The following is a 23,087-nucleotide window of genomic DNA, read 5'->3' as shown; positions in this document are numbered from 1 at the left end:
TTGCATGTGTTTGGTGATTTCATTTGCATTTTAAAACTTTTCTTTGGCACATACATTTTACAATACAATCCAACACAGATTTGACGTTTTATTCATAGCATCTGCACTGACGAGAATATTTAGCAACGAGATGGGCCTTTCTGGGAAGAGGAAGAATAATAATTGGGAAGTCAAACTCGAGAAACCGTCTTGTAAGTTGCTTTATTGGATTCACGTACGAACCTATTAAATTATGATCCATCGGTCGGGGCACGCAAGCGGCGTACAGTAGGTCAGCGGTTCGACTCTGGTCGGGGACATGCGCCTGGCAAACTAAACACAACTGAGGTAATCATTCTCGTCACCAGAGCCCCAACGGTTTTTTTAATTGTTGAACCGCTGACCAAAAGATAGAGGCTCTGGGAACAAGGATGCTTAGGTAAAAGAAAAAGAAAAAGAAAAATGCATGCAAACAAGTTTCCAATCGAAGAATTTTAAGTACACAAGACTGCCCTCAACTTTGAGGACTTTGGTGGTGATTTCCATCGTTTTTACCGAGACTTTTCGATGTCAATACTGTTGGTCACCGAGTGAGGAGAAAAAACCCCCTGTTATATCAGTCATCAAAGTAGCTGAAGAAAACGAGTTATAGAGTCCCTAAAGTGTGACGTCACGAATATTTTAATTTTTGAAATTATGGGATTTGTTAGTATATTTGGAAAGAGCATGATGAAAAATGCCTACTTGCCAAAAATGAGCATCTTAGTGCAATTTGGGGCGAGATATTAGCTCTGTTTTGCCCTGGTGACTCCATACAAATCCTTCTAATTTTGTCTGTTCAAAACATTTGGAACTGACAAAATTAGAAGGATTTGTATGGAGGCAGGAATTTTTCATCGTGCTCTTCCCGAATATTCTAACAAATCCCATAATTTCATAAATTTAGTTTTTGTGACGTCATCACTTTAGCACTCTATACTGATAAGCTAAAGTATACTGACTGATATACTGACTGATAAGTTAAATTCTTGTCAGCTTCTCGAAGGGGGAGCTGTCACCCCGTGAAAGATCATCTGTCGCTAAATACGTTGACGGGAATGTCTTAAAGCCCCTAAAAATGTCGATTAAAGACGTTTCGCTCCTTAACTGTTATCGCAATGAGCAAGGACGATCGACGAACAAATAGACCTTTATCACTCGGCGGCCATGTTGAGTCTCAGGAGAATAAAAGCTTTGTTTTGCACGGTAAGCCTCGCCAAGACGCGAATTCAGCGCGAGGCTTGCCGTGCAAAAACAAAGCTTTTTATTCTCCCGAGACTCAACATGGCCGCCGAGTGGTAAAGGTCCATTGGGATGGCTAAACTGAAAACTTAAAATCCCGCTAGATATCACCCGCAAAAAACTCATTTGTCACTATTAAGTTCACGATTATGTAATAAGTCCCTTTAAAAAGTTGACTCCAAAACCTCGTACATCTGCATCAAAAGTCACACGACAACAAGAGTAATGTAAGCAAGCTTTATTTACTCAGTGACAAAAGGCTCTTACTAATTATTTCCTAAAGTATTTCCTCAAGTAAAAAACCAACAAGGTTCCTTTGTTGATATCGTACGCTGGTAAGAGCTTATATGCACAATAAAGCAAACCTAAAAAACGTCTAAAATAGTTAATCGATTATACAAAATTTCAGTTTCTAGTAACTGTTTAAGGTCATTTACCTGTTTTGCAGTGCGCAACTCTACTGCGCACAATGGCAAAATAACAAGTTAATGTTCATTTCTAGCTAACTACTGAGTATCACTCAATCTGACTTGCATCTAACAACAAAATTCTTTCTTTGCATTTTACACGGAGAAACCAGTTTTGAAGCTCGATTTACCATTGCTTTGTGAAATATCTGCAAAAGCAACCCAGTGACCCCATTTTCTCTTTTCAGATTTCTAACCACAATATCGTTTGCCAACTACCGTGAAAATCCTATGTTTAGAAATATCAAATTTTGCGCCTAAAATCTAGCCAATGGACATTTGGCCTACTTTCAGAGGTAACGAATTAGAGTTTGTTGAATTTCACATTGAAAAAATTCTCTTAAATGAGCCGTTAACTATTCTCTTCAGAAAATAATTTCTGTTTTTGGTAAATGCTCTATTACAGTCCTTTTTGTTCAAAAATGCATAAATTACCATATTTCAATTCTTCATTTCTAAAGAACGAGCCAGGTGACCCCTTCTTTTTATTTCAATTTTGGAGCAAACATATTTAGAATAGTATCTTGACGAAATATGAACAAAATCTATGTTGGCTTTTATTTCAGGGGAATGACCTTAAGCCAAAGTAATCCAGCAAAATATGATTGTCTAACAACCAACCAATTAGAATGCCCCACGCCTTTTCCCGCGCTTTATGTAGGTTACAAATCCTTGTTTCGAGATCTGATTAGTTCATTGTTTTGTTTGGAGCTATCGTGATTGGCCAAAATGATTTGTTGGTGACTTCACGACTGCGTGACGTCACAATAACGCGCTTTATTACTATTACTTTTCAAATTATCTTATTTAATACCGAGTGAACAATACGTGAACAATAGACGAGATTAAAAAAAATGAATAACGTAAAAAATATTTTCAGCTCCTTGCGACACACAGCAAGTATAAATAATTTTAAATACCCTTGATTTAACATGGCTACGGGAATAAATTATCACGTTAACGGCTATGCCGCAAAACAAGTGCCCAACTTGCCCCGTCTTACATGACTGCCATGGATAACTCGCAAATTGAGAAAACCGTATTTTCTCGATTACATCATAGTTAATTGAGGGACTGGTTATGAAGCCTTGCCATGACAACAAATGGTGCTGCAATTTATGTTGGAAGGGCCGCAACCGTGCACAATCCTTTGTTTTAACGTTCACACTACAGTTGAACATCTTAACAGGAACGTTTCTATTAGTCAGTTGCTCCAACACGTTTCAAAATCTATTGTGGTTTGCGCACGGTCAAGGCCAAAAAAGCTAACAAAAACTTATAACAAAGAAGTTTGTCAGGCTTCTTAACGTGTGTTTACGTCCTTCCCATCAAGCACTACGATCCTATTTTTCCACTCTTTCAACGAAATGCGTTGGCGCGGAACGAGGCATATTGCCTTGAAAGAGCATACATTTTGCACTTTTTGCGTTTTAAACACCAATTAACTGGCATGAATTCTGAAAAATTTATTGAACTCCTCTCCAGCAAACGTGAAGTAATTTCCACCTTAGCCTGCCTAAAGCACTATTTATATCTTCTTTCTGAAGGACTTGTTTTTAATTTGGTTTAAATTCCAATAATGAGTGCTTACGGTATTTGAACAAAATTACATGTTGAAGCCAGATAATCTCATACTATAGGTTTAAAAAGGACATAAGACTTTCTTTATTTCACTTGGATTCATCCAAAAATACTTCGTAACAACCCACATAACTCAACAATTTGAAATCAGTACGGCAGTAGCAGGATAATACAACTCCCCTAAACCGACTGTGTGGGAGGCTTTTAACGAAACCTTACAGCATTTCATGCCTTACATTGGTGCACACTCAATAATTATTTTACAAATTATTCTGCACAACTGATTTCTCTACTACAAAAAAGGGCCTTTACATGATAAATGAAAGGCAGAAAAATTAGGTTCAGGGCTTATTTTATAGTGAGGCATTTGCGGAATTCCCACAATTAAAAAAACATAAAGCATAAAAAGCAATAAGTGTACAACTGCACGTCAAATGTTCCGCTCAAAATTTTGCCAAAGTAGCCTGTGATTTTACTGCAGAAAAGTTTGTGACTTCAATAGCTCTTTCTAACATGATCAATTGCTAACTGTTTTCTAGTTGTTTGACAGCAAACTTGAAGTAGTGCAACTACAAATTTAAAAGTGACCTTTAAATTCTAGTACAAGTACGATACGAGTTTTTTCAAAAGAGAAAGAGCGCACGCGAGTGAACCAGTGTCATTTTGGCGGGAAAACGAAATAGCCGTCGTAATTTTACTACGAGTTTTTCCAATAGACAAAGAGTGCGCACGCGTGAACCAGTGTCATTTTGGCGGGAAAACAAGAGACCCGTCGTCATTTTACTACGAGTTTTTCCAATAAACAAAGAGTGCGCACGCGTGAACCAGTGTCATTTTAGCGGGAAAACGAGAGAGCCGTCGTCATTTTACTACGAGTTTTTCCAATAGACAAAGAGTGCGCTCGCGTGAACCAGTGTCATTTTGGCGGGAAAACAAGAGACCCGTCGTCATTTTACTACGAGTTTTTGTGAGAACGGCGTAGTAGCGAAAGCAAGTCCTCAAAACGTAGGCGATGTCGTCTTTTTGGAAACACGAATTCAAAGAGCTTAGCTGTCATTATTTAAAACAACATTTTCAAGTTCGTCGCTGACAAAGAGTAAAATCAAACTTCCTGGGATACATCTTTTCTTAGTACTTCGTAAAAATTTCGTAGACACACTCATGCTAGAATCTTAAGGTCTCAACTAGAAACTGAAGTAACGTAAAATTAAATCTACAATTATGTAAAAGAAGTACAAAAGATCTTGGGCTTCCTTTTATGCACACACGCAGACCCTCTATCCCCAGGGAATACCAAGCCAATTTCTAGAATAAACCAAGCAGGTTAACAAGTTCGACCTGGCGGCCATCATTTTTTTGCAACGTATTCATAAACGAAAGGCTAAGAACACAACCGTCTTATTTTAAATTTTAGGTCGATTTTCTCTTCAAAGAAAAGTGCCTGAAATTTTGCATGTGGCATTCAATTTTTTTCACATCCTTGAATTTTTCACTCCAAAACATGTTTTTCCGCTTTTTTTGTTCCTTTTTTCCCCGGCGGATGACTCGATATTTTGGCCTTGTTTTTCTCGAAAACTAAGCATAAACCAGCGACAAAAACAGATAGCGATGTTCTGTGACTAAATTAAAGGCCACAGGACACGCAAATATTCAAGCACTTTTGAGCGAAATGCAAAATCGGCCTTTAAATCAGTTCGACATAAGATTACATGTTCTCGGCTCTGCAATTGTTAGGAAAATAAACAGAATAAACACGTTTGCATTGCCTTCAGGTGAGCTCATGAGCTGAAATGTTACTCTGGAGTGAGCAACTAAGCAACATAAAACTTGTAGAGTACCTCGTCTAGCTGTAGAAAACTCTCTCTGCCATAAAATTGCTAAAATGAAATCATGATAGGAAGACACTATGCTGAGCAGCTTAACAAAAGGCTCAAGGGCTATAGATAATTACAAATTTTCTTTCTTGCATTGTTTCATGAATTTCATGGGTTATCACCTCACAACACCTCCGGCTTGATGTCTGACGGGGCTGCATCACCAGTCCTTACACCTCCATCAGAATTACGTTTGAACAACTCTCTGGGACGACGAGTAGCCTGAAATGACAATGTTGTTCATTTTTTAATGTTAGAGCGGTTTTCAGTTGAGTGTCGAAAGTAATTTCGCGTTTGCTTTGGTTTTGCATGACTAAGATGTCTTCGATATTGAAGCAGAGTGCACGCAATGACAGCGTTCACTCTGCTCTAATCTCAAAAACGTTGGGATTTAATATGTTGCCATGAAATTTACCAAAACCACAAGGGAGCTTTGATGTGTTTTACAATCCCATCACATGCGCTCTGTTCTAATAGCAAGAAAATCCCAATCAAATTACCGATAACAAAACTTGCTTTACAATCAGAGAAAATTGATAGCAGTATACACAAAACAAGTAGTCTACTCACTAAAATCACTGCTAAAATTGTATTACAGTGTTAAAAAAAAACATCGCCTGACTGTGTTAACAGCTCTTATGATAAACTATGTCAACTACAACAAGGTAGTTGACACAGCACGGGCTAGAAAAAAAAACCTCTCTCTTAGTTCCTACTCGGCTTGCTTTCTCCAATTCAGTTCTTTGTCCTGCTTCTCTACCACAATAGACTGCTTAAGGACGGTGCCTACTATTGTTACTGCGCATACGTTCTGCGCATCTCGAGATACTCGGGTTTCCTATGGGTGGTGCCTACTAATACAGGAATGTTTTTGCGCGCTTTAAAACTATGCGGAGAAAGCAGTACTTAGCAAATGCTTTTGGTATCTCATAAGAAAATTGGGGGTAACCATGGATTTTTCAGAGATAATTAAGCTTCCATTTAGGAAAAAATTCCATACATTGCTTTATATTTTGGCGCGTTTTAGAGATGTTATTGCTTAGTTATCTCTGAAAAATGCGTAGTTACCCCCAATTTTCTTTTTAGATTCCAATAGCCGTTGCTAAGATCTGCTTTTCCCGCATAGTCATAAACCGGATAAAAATACTTCGGTATTAGTAGGCACCGTCCTTAAGCAGTCTACACAATTTTGCAATTTCCGTGCACTGTTTATAGACCGTGAAAGTAAGTCCATAGAAGAGAGAAACACGAGGATCCTACTTGTTTGCATGACATGGTGAGTAATGTCCATCACAATATTATCGGTTATGTGTGTTTTCAGTGATAAAATGTTAGTATTTTGCACCAAAGTTTTTCCCCTGCACAGCTATCACTCAATATTGTGAAAATTTAACCAGAGACATTTTAAAAGATTTCAGTAAATAATTTCTGTACTCTTTGAAATGGTACCGCTTTTATCCAGCTAAATTTCTCATGTAAAAAAACCTTTGGTCCTTACTTCCTGCAAATTTTCTCTGAAGTTCAAAAACTCATTCATAATTCATAAGCCCATTGACCTATCAAATGGTCGATAAAACATCACGTGAAGTGGTTTTAAGACCCGATAAAACCTCCTCCTTATTAGTATACGGTTCTCTCGTATGCTGATTTCCAACGTTCACAAAAGCATTATTGTTATGAACTCTCGACACAAGCTTTTTCAGGAATGTTTTAACTCGCAGCACGTGTTTTGTCGGGTCTACAGTCAACTCTCTCTAAGCGGACACCACTTTAAGGCGGACAGAAATTAAGTTCCTGCCGAATTTCACTTGTTTCACTGTAACTGGACTCTCTCTAAGGCGGACATCTCTCTAAAGCGGACAGCGGACACTTTTTTCCAACATGTTGGTTCAAAAAACCTCTCAAAGCGGACACCGGATGTTTTTGAAATTTTATAACAGGTCCAGAATTCCGAAAATTAGCGCAATCTGATAACAGTGGTTTTAATAAAATATACCAGACATTTACAATATTAAAGTAACTTTTCCCGTCATTTATACAACAACTCATTTGCGCTGCCGTTTACTGGAATCAGTTGAGTCACTTGTATTCTTCCTCCGCTTTTTGCGTCTAGATTTAGATCAATCGCAGTTGTAATATTCTCGTTTTCTTTACCTATGCACTTTGCTATCCAGGCCACGACCTACAAGATGCCAGACTTGCAACGCAACAACAGTGCAGCATTACAAAGCTTTTTTCGTAGTGAGTGGGGGTTATGAGCCCCGACTCCACGTACTGTCAAATAACAAGCGACACAAACGAGTTTTGTTAAGGTTGATTCACAAATGTTCAAAGTGTGTGTTCGAACTGTGTTGGATTCCGTAAGGAATATATAAAAGAGACACAGCCGGCCCGTCATGACTAAATTGTACACTGTAATTAAAGTAATAAAGCACTGGTTTCAGTTTTGATGTTCGGGTATCAGTTTACATGAACTCTCTCTAAGGCGGACAGTAGATCTGGTAACGAGGGTGTCCGCCTTAGAGAGAGTTGACTGTAAGACCACTCGGCTGCGCCCTGTGGTTTTAATCCCAATAAAACAATGCTGCTCGTGTTTTAAACATAACTTAAATGCGGCATGATAAATAAATATAATTATATAAACAAACTTACATCAATGAGGAAGAGGCCTGATCTGGAAGTGGGATTGCGATAAGCATACACACACCATGCGGCAACACAAATGATCAACACCAGCAAAATACAGATGCCAACGACAGCACCAGCTCCTAAGCCACTCTTGGACATTTCCCGGCGTTGTTTCACGCCTTCAGCTACACACCTCTCATCTGAAAGCTGAAAAGCACCAAATTAAAGTTCAGCCAATTTATATTAATTGAATGAGTTGGAATAATATTATTACCACAAAGTATAACAAACATCGATTTAATATGCATGGGGTGAAAAATTTGGTTAGTCAATAAAATTGTTTGAACTTAATTCAAGACCACAAACAAAGCAGAGTACCTTTTCAACAGCAGTTAAAGAACACCTCGCTTTTTCCCATTCTGCACGATGACGATCTGCTCCATCAGAACATCTTGAACGGCATCATGGAAGAAAAAGAAGAAAATTTATTTGCCTGATGGTTCAACACACTTATTTTATTATACACACATAACACATTTACAAGGTTGGTATGTTGATGGGAAAGTCTGAACTGGAAGCCAGGGGCTTATGACGTCCTAGACTTGCCACAAGTTGACTTCTTATTAATATAAAGGAAAATGCGCAACAAGTGACAGAGTCATAAGAAAACCTGACTAGACCCCACAAAAATGGACTATGAGGAAGTCTTAAAGATGTCCAGGCTTCCCCTGGCTTAAAATATAACAATATGGTTTACTCTGTGCCATAATATGGGAAGAGGCTACATCATAAAAACATTAAACTAAAGAACCATCACAGTTGTTTGATATACTAACTTCTTTGTTGCAGGGCACCACCGACAGTCAAATTCTGTTGTCTGGTTGCGTTTCAAACACTCCTGACATGAATTAACACCAACACAGCCTGGAACACAATTTAACATTGAGTCATCAAACCACTGACAGTAGACTAAACTTAATGTTATTTTTAATAGATATTTAGCATAATTTCCTGCAAAAAAGTAAATCAATAATGAGCAGTCTGTCATCTGTCTGGTGGGACTGTCCAGGAAGAGGGGTTCTAAAGGTAAGATTAGAAGGACTGTTGTTGATAACAGTTTTTTTTCTCTTTGACACGGCTTATAGGAAGACCATTTGCTTTTCAGGGCTGCCATTCAGCTCTATTACAATTCATTGACTTTTCACTGACTAGAAACCAATTCCCACTGACTATCCAAGACAAATCCTTTATTTGGCACTTAAGCTGGTGATCAAGCTGCTAAAAGCAATTCCTTCATGAATATTTATTTAAACGACATTAGTGTTGCCCAAGAGGAAACTCTTTTGCAAGCCTTTTAGTTAAACAAAAATAATAAATAAAAAATTCCCTGAATTTTCACTGACTTTTCCATGGGTTAATACAAAATTTTCTGGCTATTCCCTGACCTTGAAAAAATTATTTTTTCCCCTGACTTTTCCCCTTCCCTCGCAATCCTGTTTTTAATGATACGTTATTGTATTTACAGTAAATAAAGTTCTAATACAATGATAACACCAACTGATGTTTAATTTTGATGACCTGCGCCCAGTTGTTGAGGGCCACAGGTTTCATATGGCAGATAATGCAATTTATTCAGTAGATAAATCGCTATCCAGCAGATAAATAATCTTTATTGTACTCCAACTAATAAGCAATTATTGGATGAGGTTGAGCATGATAGCGAGAATTATCAAGGCCGAGGTTTGTGTTATCTGCCGAAGCCGAAGGCTGAGGCGGATAACACAAACCGAGGCCTTGATAATTTCGCTATCATGCGAAAACCGAATCCAATAATTGTTTTATTATACAATTATAAATGTACAAGCGTTGAGACATTTCACAGAACAACAACAAAGTAAGCCACGCAATGACACGTTTCAGTGTAAACATCTTTATTAATGACAGCCGTGAATAACGTGTAAAGCGGAATTCAAAAGGTTTACAGAAAGGATTTAAGCTTAAAACATCTGAAAACGTTTCAGGAAAAACTGAATCGAACTGAAACTTTTGAACAAAATTCTAAAGTTAAGTTGTACGGTCTTATGAAAAATGTTCCCGATTTGCGTTTAATGAATGTTGACATTACAGTTGAAGAAATTAAAAATTTTCGTTATCTCTGAATGAGAGTTCTGTACAATAAATTCCTCTTGAGAAAGGCTAATAACAGGAGATAACTGGTGCGGATTAATAGCCACTTCCTCACCTCTCACCTCGCACTCTGTCGTCAGGGTTTCCGACATTTTTCTCTTGGTTGAAATGTCAGTCCTGCTATAGCTCCGAATGCTGGATTCATTTCTGTGCCCGCTCACCGCCATGATATGCCTTGCTTCGAACCCGGACTTGTCCAGGATTGTAACCGCCGTTGCCCTGATCGAGTGATTGGTGTAACACTTTGAAAGTTTGGCTTCTCGAGAGATCCTTTTCATTTTTTCACCGAGCAAACGCTCTCCGACAACCATGTTATCGTACCACACTTGATCAGATATGCCGGCGTTTTTCTTCGGCCGCTGAAACAAAAATTCGTTTGAGGGATTCAGGTGCTGTATGTACCGTTCAAATGAAGCCACAGGACAGTGTGGTCCTGGTTTCTCGAACATCACGCCTCCTTCAAATCCTTCATCATTTTCTCGTCGGTTCTTTGTGAGTTCATCTGTTGTTTTGCACACATATTTTGCACCTTTGCCATCCGTGCTGAATGAAAAATCAGCTTTTTTGAGTTCACGAAGATTTTGCCTTCCTCGGCGACAAAAGTACAACATAGCCTCGAAAAAAACTTTGTTTTGAAGCGTTTCCGGGCTGTTTTGGTTAAAAACATCGCTTTCGTACAGCTTTTTAAGATCTTCTTCGCAGATCGGTGGCGTGTGTTCGACTTTGGCGAGCCCTTGTCGTTTTAGTTCAACGCACTTGGCGCCAAAAACTTTGTTTGCCTCGGCAAATGCTGGATCGTTTATTATATCGAAGCCAAGAGTCGCCTTGAAGTGTCTGCCCAGTCCAAATCTCAGGCTGTTGAGAGTGCTTTTGGAATAAGAAGTTCCATCGACTTTTCTAGCTTCGGCATAAAATAGTTTGAGAACGTTACTGATGCCATCTTTGGTTTGCGGTTCGGGAACTTTCTTCTCCTTCAAATACTGCTGTAAAACTCTAAGAGCTGTCTTGGTAGCTCGTTTGGTGTTCTTTGCGTCCTTGTCGTCAACAAGGCGTCCTAAATCCGCTTCTGAGACTGACGCGAATCTTGGAGCGGACTCCGCCATGACAATCTTGCTCAAACCGCCGGCTAGCTTGTCAGGTGACGAAAACCATTGTCTGCAAAAACGCGTCATACCTACATGCATAAACGCCAGTGTCTGTAGATGTGACGCGATGACACAGCGCCATCTAGAATTAGCGTGGTGCTTTTAGCCAATCAAAATTGAGATAGCATCAGCATTGTATAATAATACACTTTATCAGCTGGATAGTGACTTATCCACTGGACATATACAATGTACAGTTAAAGTTGTCTGCTCTTTGAGCAAAAAGGGATCAAAAGGGGCCTCATGTGCAAAGTAACGTCAACAATGCCATACATCTTTATAGTTGATCTTGATGTTTAATTTCCATGATTTCTGGATAATTACTACAATGTATCAAATCTTAAATATTTAGCGTGGAAAACAGCATGATTTGATTAGACGTTCTAACACAAAAAAGGGCCAATTTTACAAAGTTTCATACATTTGAATGCCTGTCTCACAACTCTTACAAGGCAGCCAATTAAAAATATCATTAATTCTGATCTGTTTGTCTATGCAATTTTTCTTAAGTTATGAAAAAAATTCCAGCCATTCATGTCTCTTGGTAAAGGGGGGGAAAGCAGCCCAAATGGCTCATTGTGTGGCTCAGGTTCGATTCCCGGACTCAGCGTCATATGTGGCTTGAGTTTGTCATTGGTTCTTGACCTTGTTCCAAGAGGTGTTTTTCTGGGTACTCCAGTTTTCCCCTCTTCCCAAAAAGCAATATTTCAAAATTCAAATTCGATCCAGAATTATCTGAGGGCCACAGGTTTGTCAGTCGTAACAAACTGTTAAGTGTCATCCTCGTTAAATACATGTAAGCTATATAAAATCAAATAAGGAAAGTAAACCTTTGAACATTTAATTGAAATGACAAACAATTAAGGGCTTTAAAAAGTTGGGTAGATAATTCTCACTTATGAAAAGAACTAACCTGGTCTAGGATCAAATACCACTGCTGATTCATTGACGACATTGTCCTTGGTGATGTTAACTTGACTGTATATGAAGAAAAACCGGTATATAACTGGTCTCCTGGGATCCCTGTACCGTATCACAAATGCATCTGATATACCAACTCGTACAGGGTGGTAGGATTCAACAGGAATGCTTTCCACTGGGATGGGGATCTTTCAAAGAGAGGTTAATTAAAATCAATAGCGAGCTTTAGCAACAATGACGACAGAGAAAATGTCACTATTAAAATAAAATTGCATTTTTTAACCATCATAATTTATGATTATCTCAACTTGCTTTAAATGTCAAAATAATGTAGGTAAAATTTCCTGGAGTTGAATTCTTGGAGACCACACCCAAGTTTAGAGAAAAAAAAATTCTCCACAAAACGCCCCATCAGGGAATTTCCCATCCTAGTCGTGCAGTGATGGCAAAGAAATGTACACGAAAGTGTAATGCACGTGCGGAGTTGTTGTTTTGTTTATTGAGCCTACTGCTTTTTTGACCTTCTTGTTGCTGTCACTGTTGTTGTTGTTGCTAAAACTCCCTATAGATTCAAAAATATTACTTTTACACACAAGTCAAAATATTACACTGTCTACATCTCCAATACCACACACTGAAATAAAATAGATCTAGAAATGGATCTGGGATAAGTGGATCAAACCAAATCAAATCAAATTTAAAGAGCTAGAGTGTACTGATTTAAAGCATGTACATGTAAATGTGTGGCCCTTGTGTAAATGTACATGTACTACAACTGAGAAAGGCGACTTACTCACTAAAAATTCTAAAATACAGGATGCCTGTTGCTTTTTAAAACAGGATAATGCGGAAAAATAAGAGCCAATAATTGGACTGAAACAACTCTGGTTAATATATATAATCATTAGTCATTTAGGAATAGACAGTATTTGTATTCTAGATATTGAGCTGGAACTACAGGTAGCTTGCACACCTGGCTTATTAACTAAGGGAACCTCTTCACATGCAAATATTTTTTATACTCTTAATAATAATTATTAGTAATCCCCTACAAGAACCTCCATATAAGCTTGACCCAGCTCAATACCTAGAATATGAATTAATATGGTCTACTGTTTTAAATGCTCTGCAGCTTTCAATTTACATGTACATGTACCATATCAGTAGCAAAACTATTGAAATTCTCATACCTGCTTATATGCAAACCAGATGGTGCCATTTTTATGCAAAGTGCACTGAAAGTCGAAGGGACCAACTTGTTTTCATGAAGAATAAGAAAACAAACAATTATATGTACAAGACCACCTAATTTTGCTGCTAATATGGCAGTTTTAAGCAACAACATAGTTAATGAAAATTGTTAAAATAAATATAGTTTCAAAAGGCGCTCTTTTATTTTACCTTCAGTTTTATTGTGAAGATAGATGTGAAACCACTGTACTGTGAGTTGGTTTCCTGCAATAAAAACAAATATCCTAGTAAATATATATTTCTTCATGCAAAGTCAAGCCTTTTATTTCCACAATTAATTTGGACTGTACCATGCGCCAAGTGTAATCTGAAAGAGAGATTCCATATGCATCCTTATTAGTATGCATAAGGAAGTTCAGTCTTCCTACCCTATCTTCCCCTGCTCGTTAAGGTCATTCCCCTGTTTTGCAGTGCGCAACTCTACTGCGCACAATGGCAAAATAATTTTTTTCGCTCATTTCTAACTAACTACTGAGTATCACTCAATCTGACTTGCATCTAACAACAAAATTCTTAATTTGCATTTTGCACGGAAATTAAGGTGTTTTCATAAGACTTGCCCCAATCCCTTCGCGGAGAAACCAGTTTTGAAGCTCGATTTACCACTGCTTTGTGGAATATCTGCAAAACCAATCCGGTGAACCTATTTTCTCTTTTCAGATTTCTAGCCACAATATCATTTGCCAACTACTGTGAAAATTTAAGGGAAATCCTAGTGTTAGAAATATCAAATTTTGCGCCTAATATCTAGCCAATGGATATTTAAGCCTACCTTCAGAGGTAACGAATTAGATTATTTTGTTGAATATCTCAGTAGTACTGGTTAGGAATAGTTTTCCAACAGATTTCACATTGAAAATGATTTATGAACAGGGAAAAATTCTATGAAATGAGCCGTTAACTGTTCTCTTCAGAAAATAATTCCTGTTTTTGACAAATGCCCTATTATAGTCCTTTTTGTCCAAACATGCATAAATTACCTTATTTCAATGCCTCGTTGCTAACGAACAAGCACGGTGACCCCCCCTTTTTATTTCACTTTTGCAGTTTACATAATTATAGTGAACCACACATAGGCAAAGTTTGGAAAAAATCTGAGTGTAGGCTCTATTTTAGGGGAATGACCTTAAATACAACTCTAATGAAACAATTATAATTTTATGATCCATGAGTGACATTGCACTTGTTCAATAGTTCATGAACCACATATAAATAAGTATGCATAAGTCAGTCCATAAAATACTAGGGTTTAGTGGCTGGTACAAAAACTTATGCAAAATGTCACATAATTATTTTCACTGGTCACAAGCATGTAGGTCACCATGCAACTGGCAACTATTAAAAAGTGTTTTTAACTTTTACCATACAATTTCACTGTTTAAGGTGGCCGAACACAGTTTGCGCGCGCTTTACATATTCTGTTAGTGATGCTATTAAGAGCGCGCTAGGGTTGTGGTACGTAAATACGGCGGTCGATAAAGTGATCCCTCAATTTCACATGAAATGGATAATAAAGGTAAGTTTTGATCCTAAATAACTAAGTTTCTTGTTTCTGGACTCTTTTTCTTTTCTTTCCGAGCAAAAAAGTCATTCACCGAGACCTTTTGCATGCTTTTCAACTTTGCCATGAAACCCAATTAAAGCCACGCATGCGCATTTGACCAAAAGATTGCGACTGGTTGTTTTCGTGGAAATGAACTGTTTTCTAAGGAACCGCTCATTAGAATTTCGTAAAATTTGGCATGAAAATAGTTCTCTAAAAGCGTAACTTGCCTACAAAGAGAAACCTAAATCTAACAGAGGGTATCTTCACAAAACATTAAAATGCAAAGTCAATATTTACAGGAGATCTGTCTGTTAAAATTACATGAAAATAGTGCAACTGTGTCAGTGTTTTGTGAGTTTATCTGGATACAAAAAATGGAAAAAATCTAATGAGTACATTTTCTAAAAATAAAGGAAACCTACAATATATGGACGTTTAATAGTTTGCTGCATTGCCATGGAAACGGTACTTAGCTCGACAAGACGTACCTAAATCCATTCTTTCTTAGTTAGTCTTACACCATATACCAATTTTGGGTGCCCAGAAGTACATAGTTTCCAAATAACGTCTTCTAACACCTGTACACTAAAAAACTGTATTCGGCCACCTTAAATACCCTAATGTGTTCAATCAGTAAATGGGAAGTGCTGCAAAGAACATTTTCACTACAAGTCAATAATAAAGGTGAGAGGACCAGTCTCTTAAATATCTTTTTTTTCCTGCTTGCAATATTTCCCATTTGTGCACCGAATTTTGTTGCTACCTGCAAATTTAACACCTGAAACAGGCTCTAACACCAAGTGTAACTACATGCAGTCTTAGCGTTTGATTAAACACTATGAATATTATAGGGTTCGTACACATTTTTGTATGCAAAATTCAAGACTTTTTCCAAACCATTATTTTCAAATGAGTCAGAAACACACTAAGTGCACTTTTTTTGGCTAAGATGAAATTTAGATGAAATTAGACTTGCTGACAAAGATTCCACTCAGAATAATTAAGCAACTGCTGAAGCTTTGAACAAAAGTCCGGATTTTCTTCCATTTTTTCCAGACTTTACATTGTATCTTAGTTGAGAATGATGCATTTAATCAGTTAATGACACAGGCATACTCGGAAAAAAATCCGACTGCTCCTATCAGGAGTCGAACCTAAGACCTTCCGTTTACTAGTTCGGATGCTCTACCACTGAGCTACACTGAGGAGATTCGTAGGAGCTAAGGCCATTAAACTAGGTTCATGGGACAAACATCCTCCGTACTGCTAGGATTGGAATGTCAATGTGTGGCATATATGCGCAATGGAAATAATGTGATGGAATATGTTAGGCCTGGTGAATAAATGAGAATGATGTATTTAATCAGTAAATGGCACAGACATACTCGGAAAAAATGAGTGCTCCTATCACAAGTCAAACCTAAGACCTTCCAATTACTCGTCTGGATGCTCTACCACTGAGCTACAAGAGACTTGTGGGAGCTAAGCTCATTAAACTAGGTTCATGCGGCAAACATCCTGCATACTGCTAGGACTGGAATGTCAGTGTGTGGCACATGCATATCTTTGGCCATTTCCCATACTTTTTCCATGTATCACCCTGGAAAACTTGTTTAAATTTCTGTTGTTTGCAGATTTCCATGCTTTTTCAAGAACTCCCGGACTCTGTTTTAACCCAGTGTACAAGTAGGTTATTTTCCGTACCATCAATGAAATACTTACCATCATCCAAGGTAAGGACTTTGGAATCCATATGCAGTTTGGAATTGAAGTAAGCCATTAGTGGAGCTACATATTGCACATCTGTGATCAATCTAGTGTCATGTTCATCCATGTAAAGAAAACCTAAAAAAAAAAAAAAAAAAAAAAAAAATCTTTATATATAATTATGAAAGGTGTTCGTCATCGTGGTTTGAAATGATAGCTGAGTTTAGTCGTTTGTCTCACAACCGAAACACATAGATGTGGATCGTGATGTTACAGCTGCTATACTGCTGGTCTTCATCAGGCGATGGTGTCGACTGAGTGCATAACAGTATAAGAAGCACGTTGGTTTGTGTTGATTGGTGAGTTTTGATCCTCTCTTAGGCTGTTGTTAATTGGATGATTTAAATCCTTGTCGTTCAGACTAGAAATTGTTCACTTGGCGGTCCACCTTGGTGCTGATCGGCTACTATGTTGTTTGATCATGGGCATCCACGCTTCTGGAATTTCAATTCCATTATCTATGTTGATGTTGTCAGGGTGAAGTCTTATGTGAATATTTATTTATTTATTTATTTATTTAGCTTTGTCCAATATGGACAGGGTTACCGCAACAGCTAAGGCCAATTACTGCGGACCCGGGATATACGGAATATACGCACAACGACCAGAACACAACACTGGGAACTACGTCCCCTAGCCTCGTTAACCCTATGGGTGTACCAATGTGGGTCTCGGTCAATAAACGTAACCTCATCCCACAAAATCTTTATAAATTTTTGTGTAACACTTGATGGTTTTATGCAAAATTCTTAAAAGCAGGAATGCATGAAGCTATATTTTGAATTTCCAGAGAGGTAGGTGACGTCTAAACTAACAAAGCTTCTGTGGGAGGGGTACAATGCAAAATTTCTAATCCAGTCAAAAAAGGCCAAATACCCAGGGTATTATTATTTACAAATTTGAACCAGTACAAATGTTATTCTCAATAAGAATATTTATCACAAAACTGTGCCAAAGAAATAAATGTTACCTCCGGTTGTAACCAACACACTGTCAATATAATGTCCATAATAAGGAAATCTGAAACTCAGCTTCATTCTCTATTAACAAAATTAGAAAGAAAACTTGACATTATGACACAAGGTATTGCATAACTATTAAGGGGACAGTTAACAGTTACAGAGAACAGCGAGACATAAACTGAAGAAATCAAAGCAATCAAAATGAAACCATATAATGAGCAGTTAATCCCTAGGTTAATCTTCTGTGTATTATGGGCATTTTTGTCTCGTAATTCTTACCTTGGTTCGTAAGAAGTGGTCTGAAAGGTCTAAATGTTCAACAGTCTTGGGATTTTCTCTGATATCTCTCCAATATGCCTGGCCATCTGTAATAGCATGTGACTCATAATATTTATGATTGATCTGAAAAAAAAAATTGTACAAGAAAAATTTTGGGTGTCACATTAAACTTTTAAAATTCTATACATTGTTTAAAAAAATTATTTATATAAAATATATTTATTACAAAATAATTTAGTTATGCTTAGTCTCCTAAGTTCTAGTTTTTCCCAGCGAAACTCATGAAATAAAAGATACAGGCGTAGATAATGGCTTTAGATTCTAAAGAAACTATAGAAGAAGAAGAAGAAGAAGAAGAAGAAGAAAAAGTTTTATTTGCTCTCTGAAGCTAATGACAATTTTGCAAATAGTACTGTTTAAATAAAAGAAATAAATTTTAATTACATTTTAATTGCATGTATTATTAAAGCCTCAGGGTTAAGTTAACTGGAAAACTGTTTTAGTTAGCCCCCAGCCTTTTAGTTTCAACTTTTCAGGTGAAAAGAATATGCTACAAAGAGTTTGACTAAATTATTTAAGATGTATAATATAATACAAAATATAAGATAATACATGACTGAAGATAGAACGAAAGATGGAAAATAGAACTAATTTATTCTTGACGCGGTTGAGTGAGAAGGTGCGCTCTTAGATGCTTCGTGAAGGAAAATGTATTTAACGACGGTGCCTACTATTGTTACTGCGCATATGTTCTGCGCATCGCGAGATACTCGGGTTTCCTATGGGTGGTGCCTACTAATACAGGAATAATTTTGCGCGGTTTAGAACTATACGGATAAAGCAGAACTTACCAAATGCTTTTGGTATCTCAAAAGAAAATTGGGGGTAACCATGCATTTTTCAGAGATAATTAAGCTTCAATTTAGGAAAAAATCCCATACATTGCTTTATATTTTGGCGTTTTTTAGAGATATTATTGCTTAATTATCTCTGAAAAATGCGTGGTTACCCCCAATTTTCTTTTTGGATTCCAATAGGCCTTGCTAAGATCTGCTTTTCTCGCATAGTCATAAACCGCACAAAAATACTTCGGTAATAGTAGGCACCGTCCTTAAAGAATTCAGGTGCTTAGGGAGACTTTTCCAGAGGTCAATTGCCATAAATGAAGTTGTCTGTTTACCTTCATTGGTTTTGACACTTGATTTATAGAGATTGTCATTGCCTGGCACATATCTTGTATTGTGACTATGTACATTCCTAGCATATCTGAACATGTTTGCGAAGATGCTAGGTAGCATTCCACGGTGTCAAAGGTGAGTAAACTTAAAAACATGTAGGCAGTAGACATTATGTACTGATAAAATATATAGGAGGTTTAGTAGTGGTCTAGCACTTTCTGTTTCTTTCCCATAAAGCCATAAGGGCGGCAAAGAAAATCATTCGAATTTGTTTGACTTGAACCTTTTCAAGGTTTGACTTATGCGTGCTACCCCAAGCCATAATGACATAAGATATGTACAAAAAGATGATACTATAATAAACTTGTCTTAGCTGCTTTACAGAAAGATAAATGCCTCAATTTTGATATGATTCCAGTATTACACGATATGGGTGAACAAATATAAGAGATATGTTTCCAAGACATGGTATCAACAATTAATACTCCTAGATATTTTATATAACTTTTTCTTTCAAGTGAATATTGTTAAAGTGCCCCTATGCCTTCAATTTGTTTTCTTTTGGTAGATTTCCATATCTGTGAAGAACTTGTTTCAGAAATATTGAATCCTTTTTTTTACGAGCGCTAAAAGTTACTGAAATTTTTAAATTTTTGCGCGCTTTTAAAGCCCCGCTGGACAAATTTTTGTCCCGTGAGCTCATTAGGAATGAGTCAATGAGAAGCGTTTGATACTTGACACTTCCTTAGCTGTGATGTAAGAAAAGGGCACCAGAAGGATTCAGATGGAATCTTATGCATGCTGATTCCTTTCCCTACATTTTGAGAGTTGCTGCATCCAAAAACCACATTTTTTCAACCATTTTCTCTGTTTACAATTGAAGCATTACTGCGAATCTTCGAATATTTTTGCACGATGTCCTTTTCTTACGTCATGCTCCATATTTGGACACATTTGGTCGCGTGGGGGACTAATGCGAACGATAGGTGAAAATATTGACAAGACTGCCTTCACTTCTAGCGCTTGTAAAAAAAAAAAGGATTCGATCAATATTTCTCAAAAATTTTTTCGAAAATGAGTTCTTGAAAGATATGGAAATCTACCAAAAGAAAACAAATTGAAGGGTTAGGGGCACTTTAAGGATTGTACCTACCAATAAAGAAGTATTTTTGTGTAGTTTATGACTTTTCGGGGAAAGCAGATCTTAGTAAGGGCTCTTGAAATCCAAAAAGAAAATTGGGGGTAACCACACATTTTTTTAGAGATAATTAAGCAACAAGTATTCTAGAAAACAGTAAAATACAAAGCAATATATGGCGTTTTTTCCATATTGATGCTTTAATATTATCTCTGAAAAATGCATGATTATACCCCAAATTTTCTTTTTGGATACCCAGGGCACTTTGTAAGTTCTGCTGTCTCCGCATACCAGTAGTTTCAAACCACGTAAAAATATCCCTGATTAGTAGACACCACCCATAGGAAACCCAAGTATCTTGAGATGCGCAGAACATAGGAGCAGTAACAAAAGTAGGCACCGTCCCCCCATTGGTGGGGGATTAGATTTGTTTTGATTAAGGGCTAGTGCTCAAAACGTCGGCAATCTAATCTCTTTACAGTAGTCAAATTGCAAGCTTTACAAAATTTTAAGGCTCTGAGCAAATACTTTATCTTAGTTACTATAAAACTCAAAAATACAAGCCGGACAATTTGTGAGACTATTAAATAATAAATATTAATATTATATTAAACACACAGTGCACTAACTACGCTGTACTCCTTTCGCCATCATAGCATGGTTTGTCTCCCCACCCTCCCCCAACAAATCAAACTTTTACAATAACTGTCAAAATTCCTGCGTGCTGATTGGCTCGTAGCTATTATCTATGAGAGTACATGACTTTTTTTCATTCTTGTACAGACAATAAGAAGACATCAGATGTACTGTAACATGCGCTTTCTCATACTTTTCCCATATATTATATAAAAACAAATCGAAATCGCTAGCAGTTTTCTTAATTCTATGGTCTAAACTCCTATAGACCATAAATTGACGTCATAAAGTGTTCAATACTTGGCATTGAAACCACGAGCCGCACTTGAGTTTTGAACATTTTTAGGACGTTGATTTGTTAAATAATAACTACAGCCACAGTAAGGATTCAATTTTAATGTTCTATTCAAGATATGTTATTACTAACGCAATATATACATGTATTGATCATAAATAGAATATTCTTGGCAAAATGTTCATGGTTTCTTGATCCTGACAAAAGTTACCTGGCTATTAAATATTTCAGATATGTGTTGATTAATTGAAGACACATAATTTATTTCGATGATTTCACTAGTATCTCAGTTATTGATTAGAAAAACGTTCTGACTGACATTTGGAGGAGTGTTGAATGGCCTGTCTAAAAACATGTTTCAGGCCACCTCAGAAGGGAGACACACTGAGAGTCTTGGTATAGCTGTATATACCCACAATTTAAATGCTAGTCTCGCTATGTCACTTAAAAAGTCTTGAATTTATCCTTATTTGCCACCTCTGCAGTACTGCTTATCTTTTAGTTACATTTTTACACATTTAAAACCGGATCATTGTACTGAGTGCCACTTGTTGCACATCAAAATAATATAATGTTTACACATGTACTCAAAAAAGTGAACTACGAGTGGCAGTTTGTAAAGCATACAGTAACTAAAGACAGTTTCTTTGTCAAGTAATCAACAGGTCAACAACATAGATTTCAAATAAATTGACAAAAAATGGGATGGGGGGGGGGTCCTTTATCAAGGTCAAAGTGTTACCATGGCAACTAATATGATATCATAAACACCTTAAAGTAGTGTCTGACAAAAAGTTCTAATAAAAGATGTTCATACATGTAATTTGCACTGACCACAAAAATTTCACAAACATCACAACTCCTGACACTTGACAGAAATGTCATTAAGGTATGGTGAAAGATGACTGACCTTTTCAGTGCAATTTATTGATGAGCAATATGTTGTATTTCCATCAACATTTCTCCTAGAACGGTGACTGTGAAGGCTGTCAATAAATGTGCTTTCTGAATTCTCACCACGCTGATCTTGTACATATCCGTGATATTTCAAGGCTGAATAACAAAATGCAAAATAAAACGAAATAAAATACTTCAGCATTTTTGAAATAAAGTGTTCTGTAAACACAAAAACATGATATGGTGTTATATAAAGGCAATGAAAATGCGAGCTTTTAATTTGTTACAGCATACATGTAGCAAGCCTAAATATCTCACAATATAAACATATGTCATTCCCAAAAAAATGCTCAACTAGCGAAAGCAGAGATATTTCTTCAAAACTAAAATTTTCCAAAAATCTTAACTTATCCTTTGACACTGTAAACTCAAAGAAAATGTATCTGAAAAAATAAAAAAAATAACCTACGTCGACTATTAGCTGGAAACGCTTAGTCATGAGTACATGTACCTACGTAAAGAATTCAACCGCAAAACATTTTTTATTCGCAGATTCTAGCCTTTATTAAGGCTTGTAACCAGCTTACCTTTACATTCGAGGTAAAGACAGGACAGGAAAGTTCCAAAAAACAGGAACACAAACAGAATCTTCATTTTCTAAATACGGAAGACACCACCAAACACGAAACCCGTATGTAATAGCTAAACCCTCCGCGCCTCTCTTGAGCTTGTCAATATCTGTTTGCGGAAATTTCCTGGTGCTACGCGACACAAAAACAAAGAAAATATTAGTCGAGAGACAGATGCGTGAGTTCGATATTCCACCTTTGATCATGAGTGTGCATTCCATGCCTGAAAACTTAGCAGCAAAAATCTACTGGTCAAAGTTCTAAGGTTTTCAAACAACGAACCAACATGGCATTGCATAATTTGCGAACTTGCGTGTTTCAGGTGTTTACTGTCATTTGGTTTGACGTTTAATTTGTGGCTTATAAAACGAAACGTTTGCTCAGAAGCACAAATAAAGAGACTACAAAAGAAACAATACTTGTTACTTGATGTAAAAAGGCCTGAT

General features: G+C 37.0%; 2 protein-coding genes and 1 long non-coding RNA gene across 6 annotated transcripts in view; all 3 read right to left on the bottom strand.

Moving 5' to 3' along the window:
• Positions 1 to 1,483: 1,483 nt before the first annotated feature.
• On the bottom strand, positions 1,484 to 22,773 carry LOC146469216 (plexin domain-containing protein 2-like). Its single transcript, XM_085123595.1, has 12 exons — positions 22,600 to 22,773; positions 22,026 to 22,168; positions 17,869 to 17,991; positions 17,598 to 17,667; positions 16,583 to 16,705; positions 13,465 to 13,518; positions 13,254 to 13,318; positions 12,056 to 12,251; positions 8,647 to 8,734; positions 8,189 to 8,261; positions 7,835 to 8,017; positions 1,484 to 5,404 (listed from the first exon to the last, which is right to left on the bottom strand). Exons 1-12 carry the CDS (start codon positions 22,664 to 22,666, stop codon positions 5,306 to 5,308), a joined length of 1,284 nt encoding a protein of 427 aa, XP_084979721.1. The 5' UTR covers positions 22,667 to 22,773; the 3' UTR covers positions 1,484 to 5,305.
• The window catches only part of LOC146469215 (uncharacterized), a 29,918-nt gene continuing 8,314 nt past the window's right edge, over positions 1,484 to 23,087 (bottom strand). For all 4 annotated transcript variants that reach the window (XR_014867276.1, XR_014867277.1, XR_014867279.1 and 1 more), the window contains exon 2: positions 1,484 to 4,430. This is a non-coding gene — a long non-coding RNA (uncharacterized LOC146469215). The remainder of the gene's footprint in view (positions 4,431 to 23,087) is intronic.
• LOC146469217 (uncharacterized protein KIAA1958 homolog) lies at positions 9,493 to 11,252 on the bottom strand. Its single transcript, XM_085123596.1, has one exon. The coding sequence runs from the start codon at positions 11,179 to 11,181 to the stop codon at positions 9,916 to 9,918; it is 1,266 nt and encodes a 421-aa protein (XP_084979722.1). The 5' UTR covers positions 11,182 to 11,252; the 3' UTR covers positions 9,493 to 9,915.

The sequence above is a fragment of the Pavona decussata genome, unplaced genomic scaffold (assembly GCF_977016875.1).
Source record: "Pavona decussata unplaced genomic scaffold, jaPavDecu1.1 SCAFFOLD_126, whole genome shotgun sequence".
In the NCBI taxonomy this organism is placed as follows: Eukaryota; Metazoa; Cnidaria; class Anthozoa; order Scleractinia; family Agariciidae; genus Pavona; species Pavona decussata.
The sequence above is the reverse complement of the archived record's forward strand: the minus strand, read 5'-3'. Positions and strand labels throughout refer to the sequence as shown.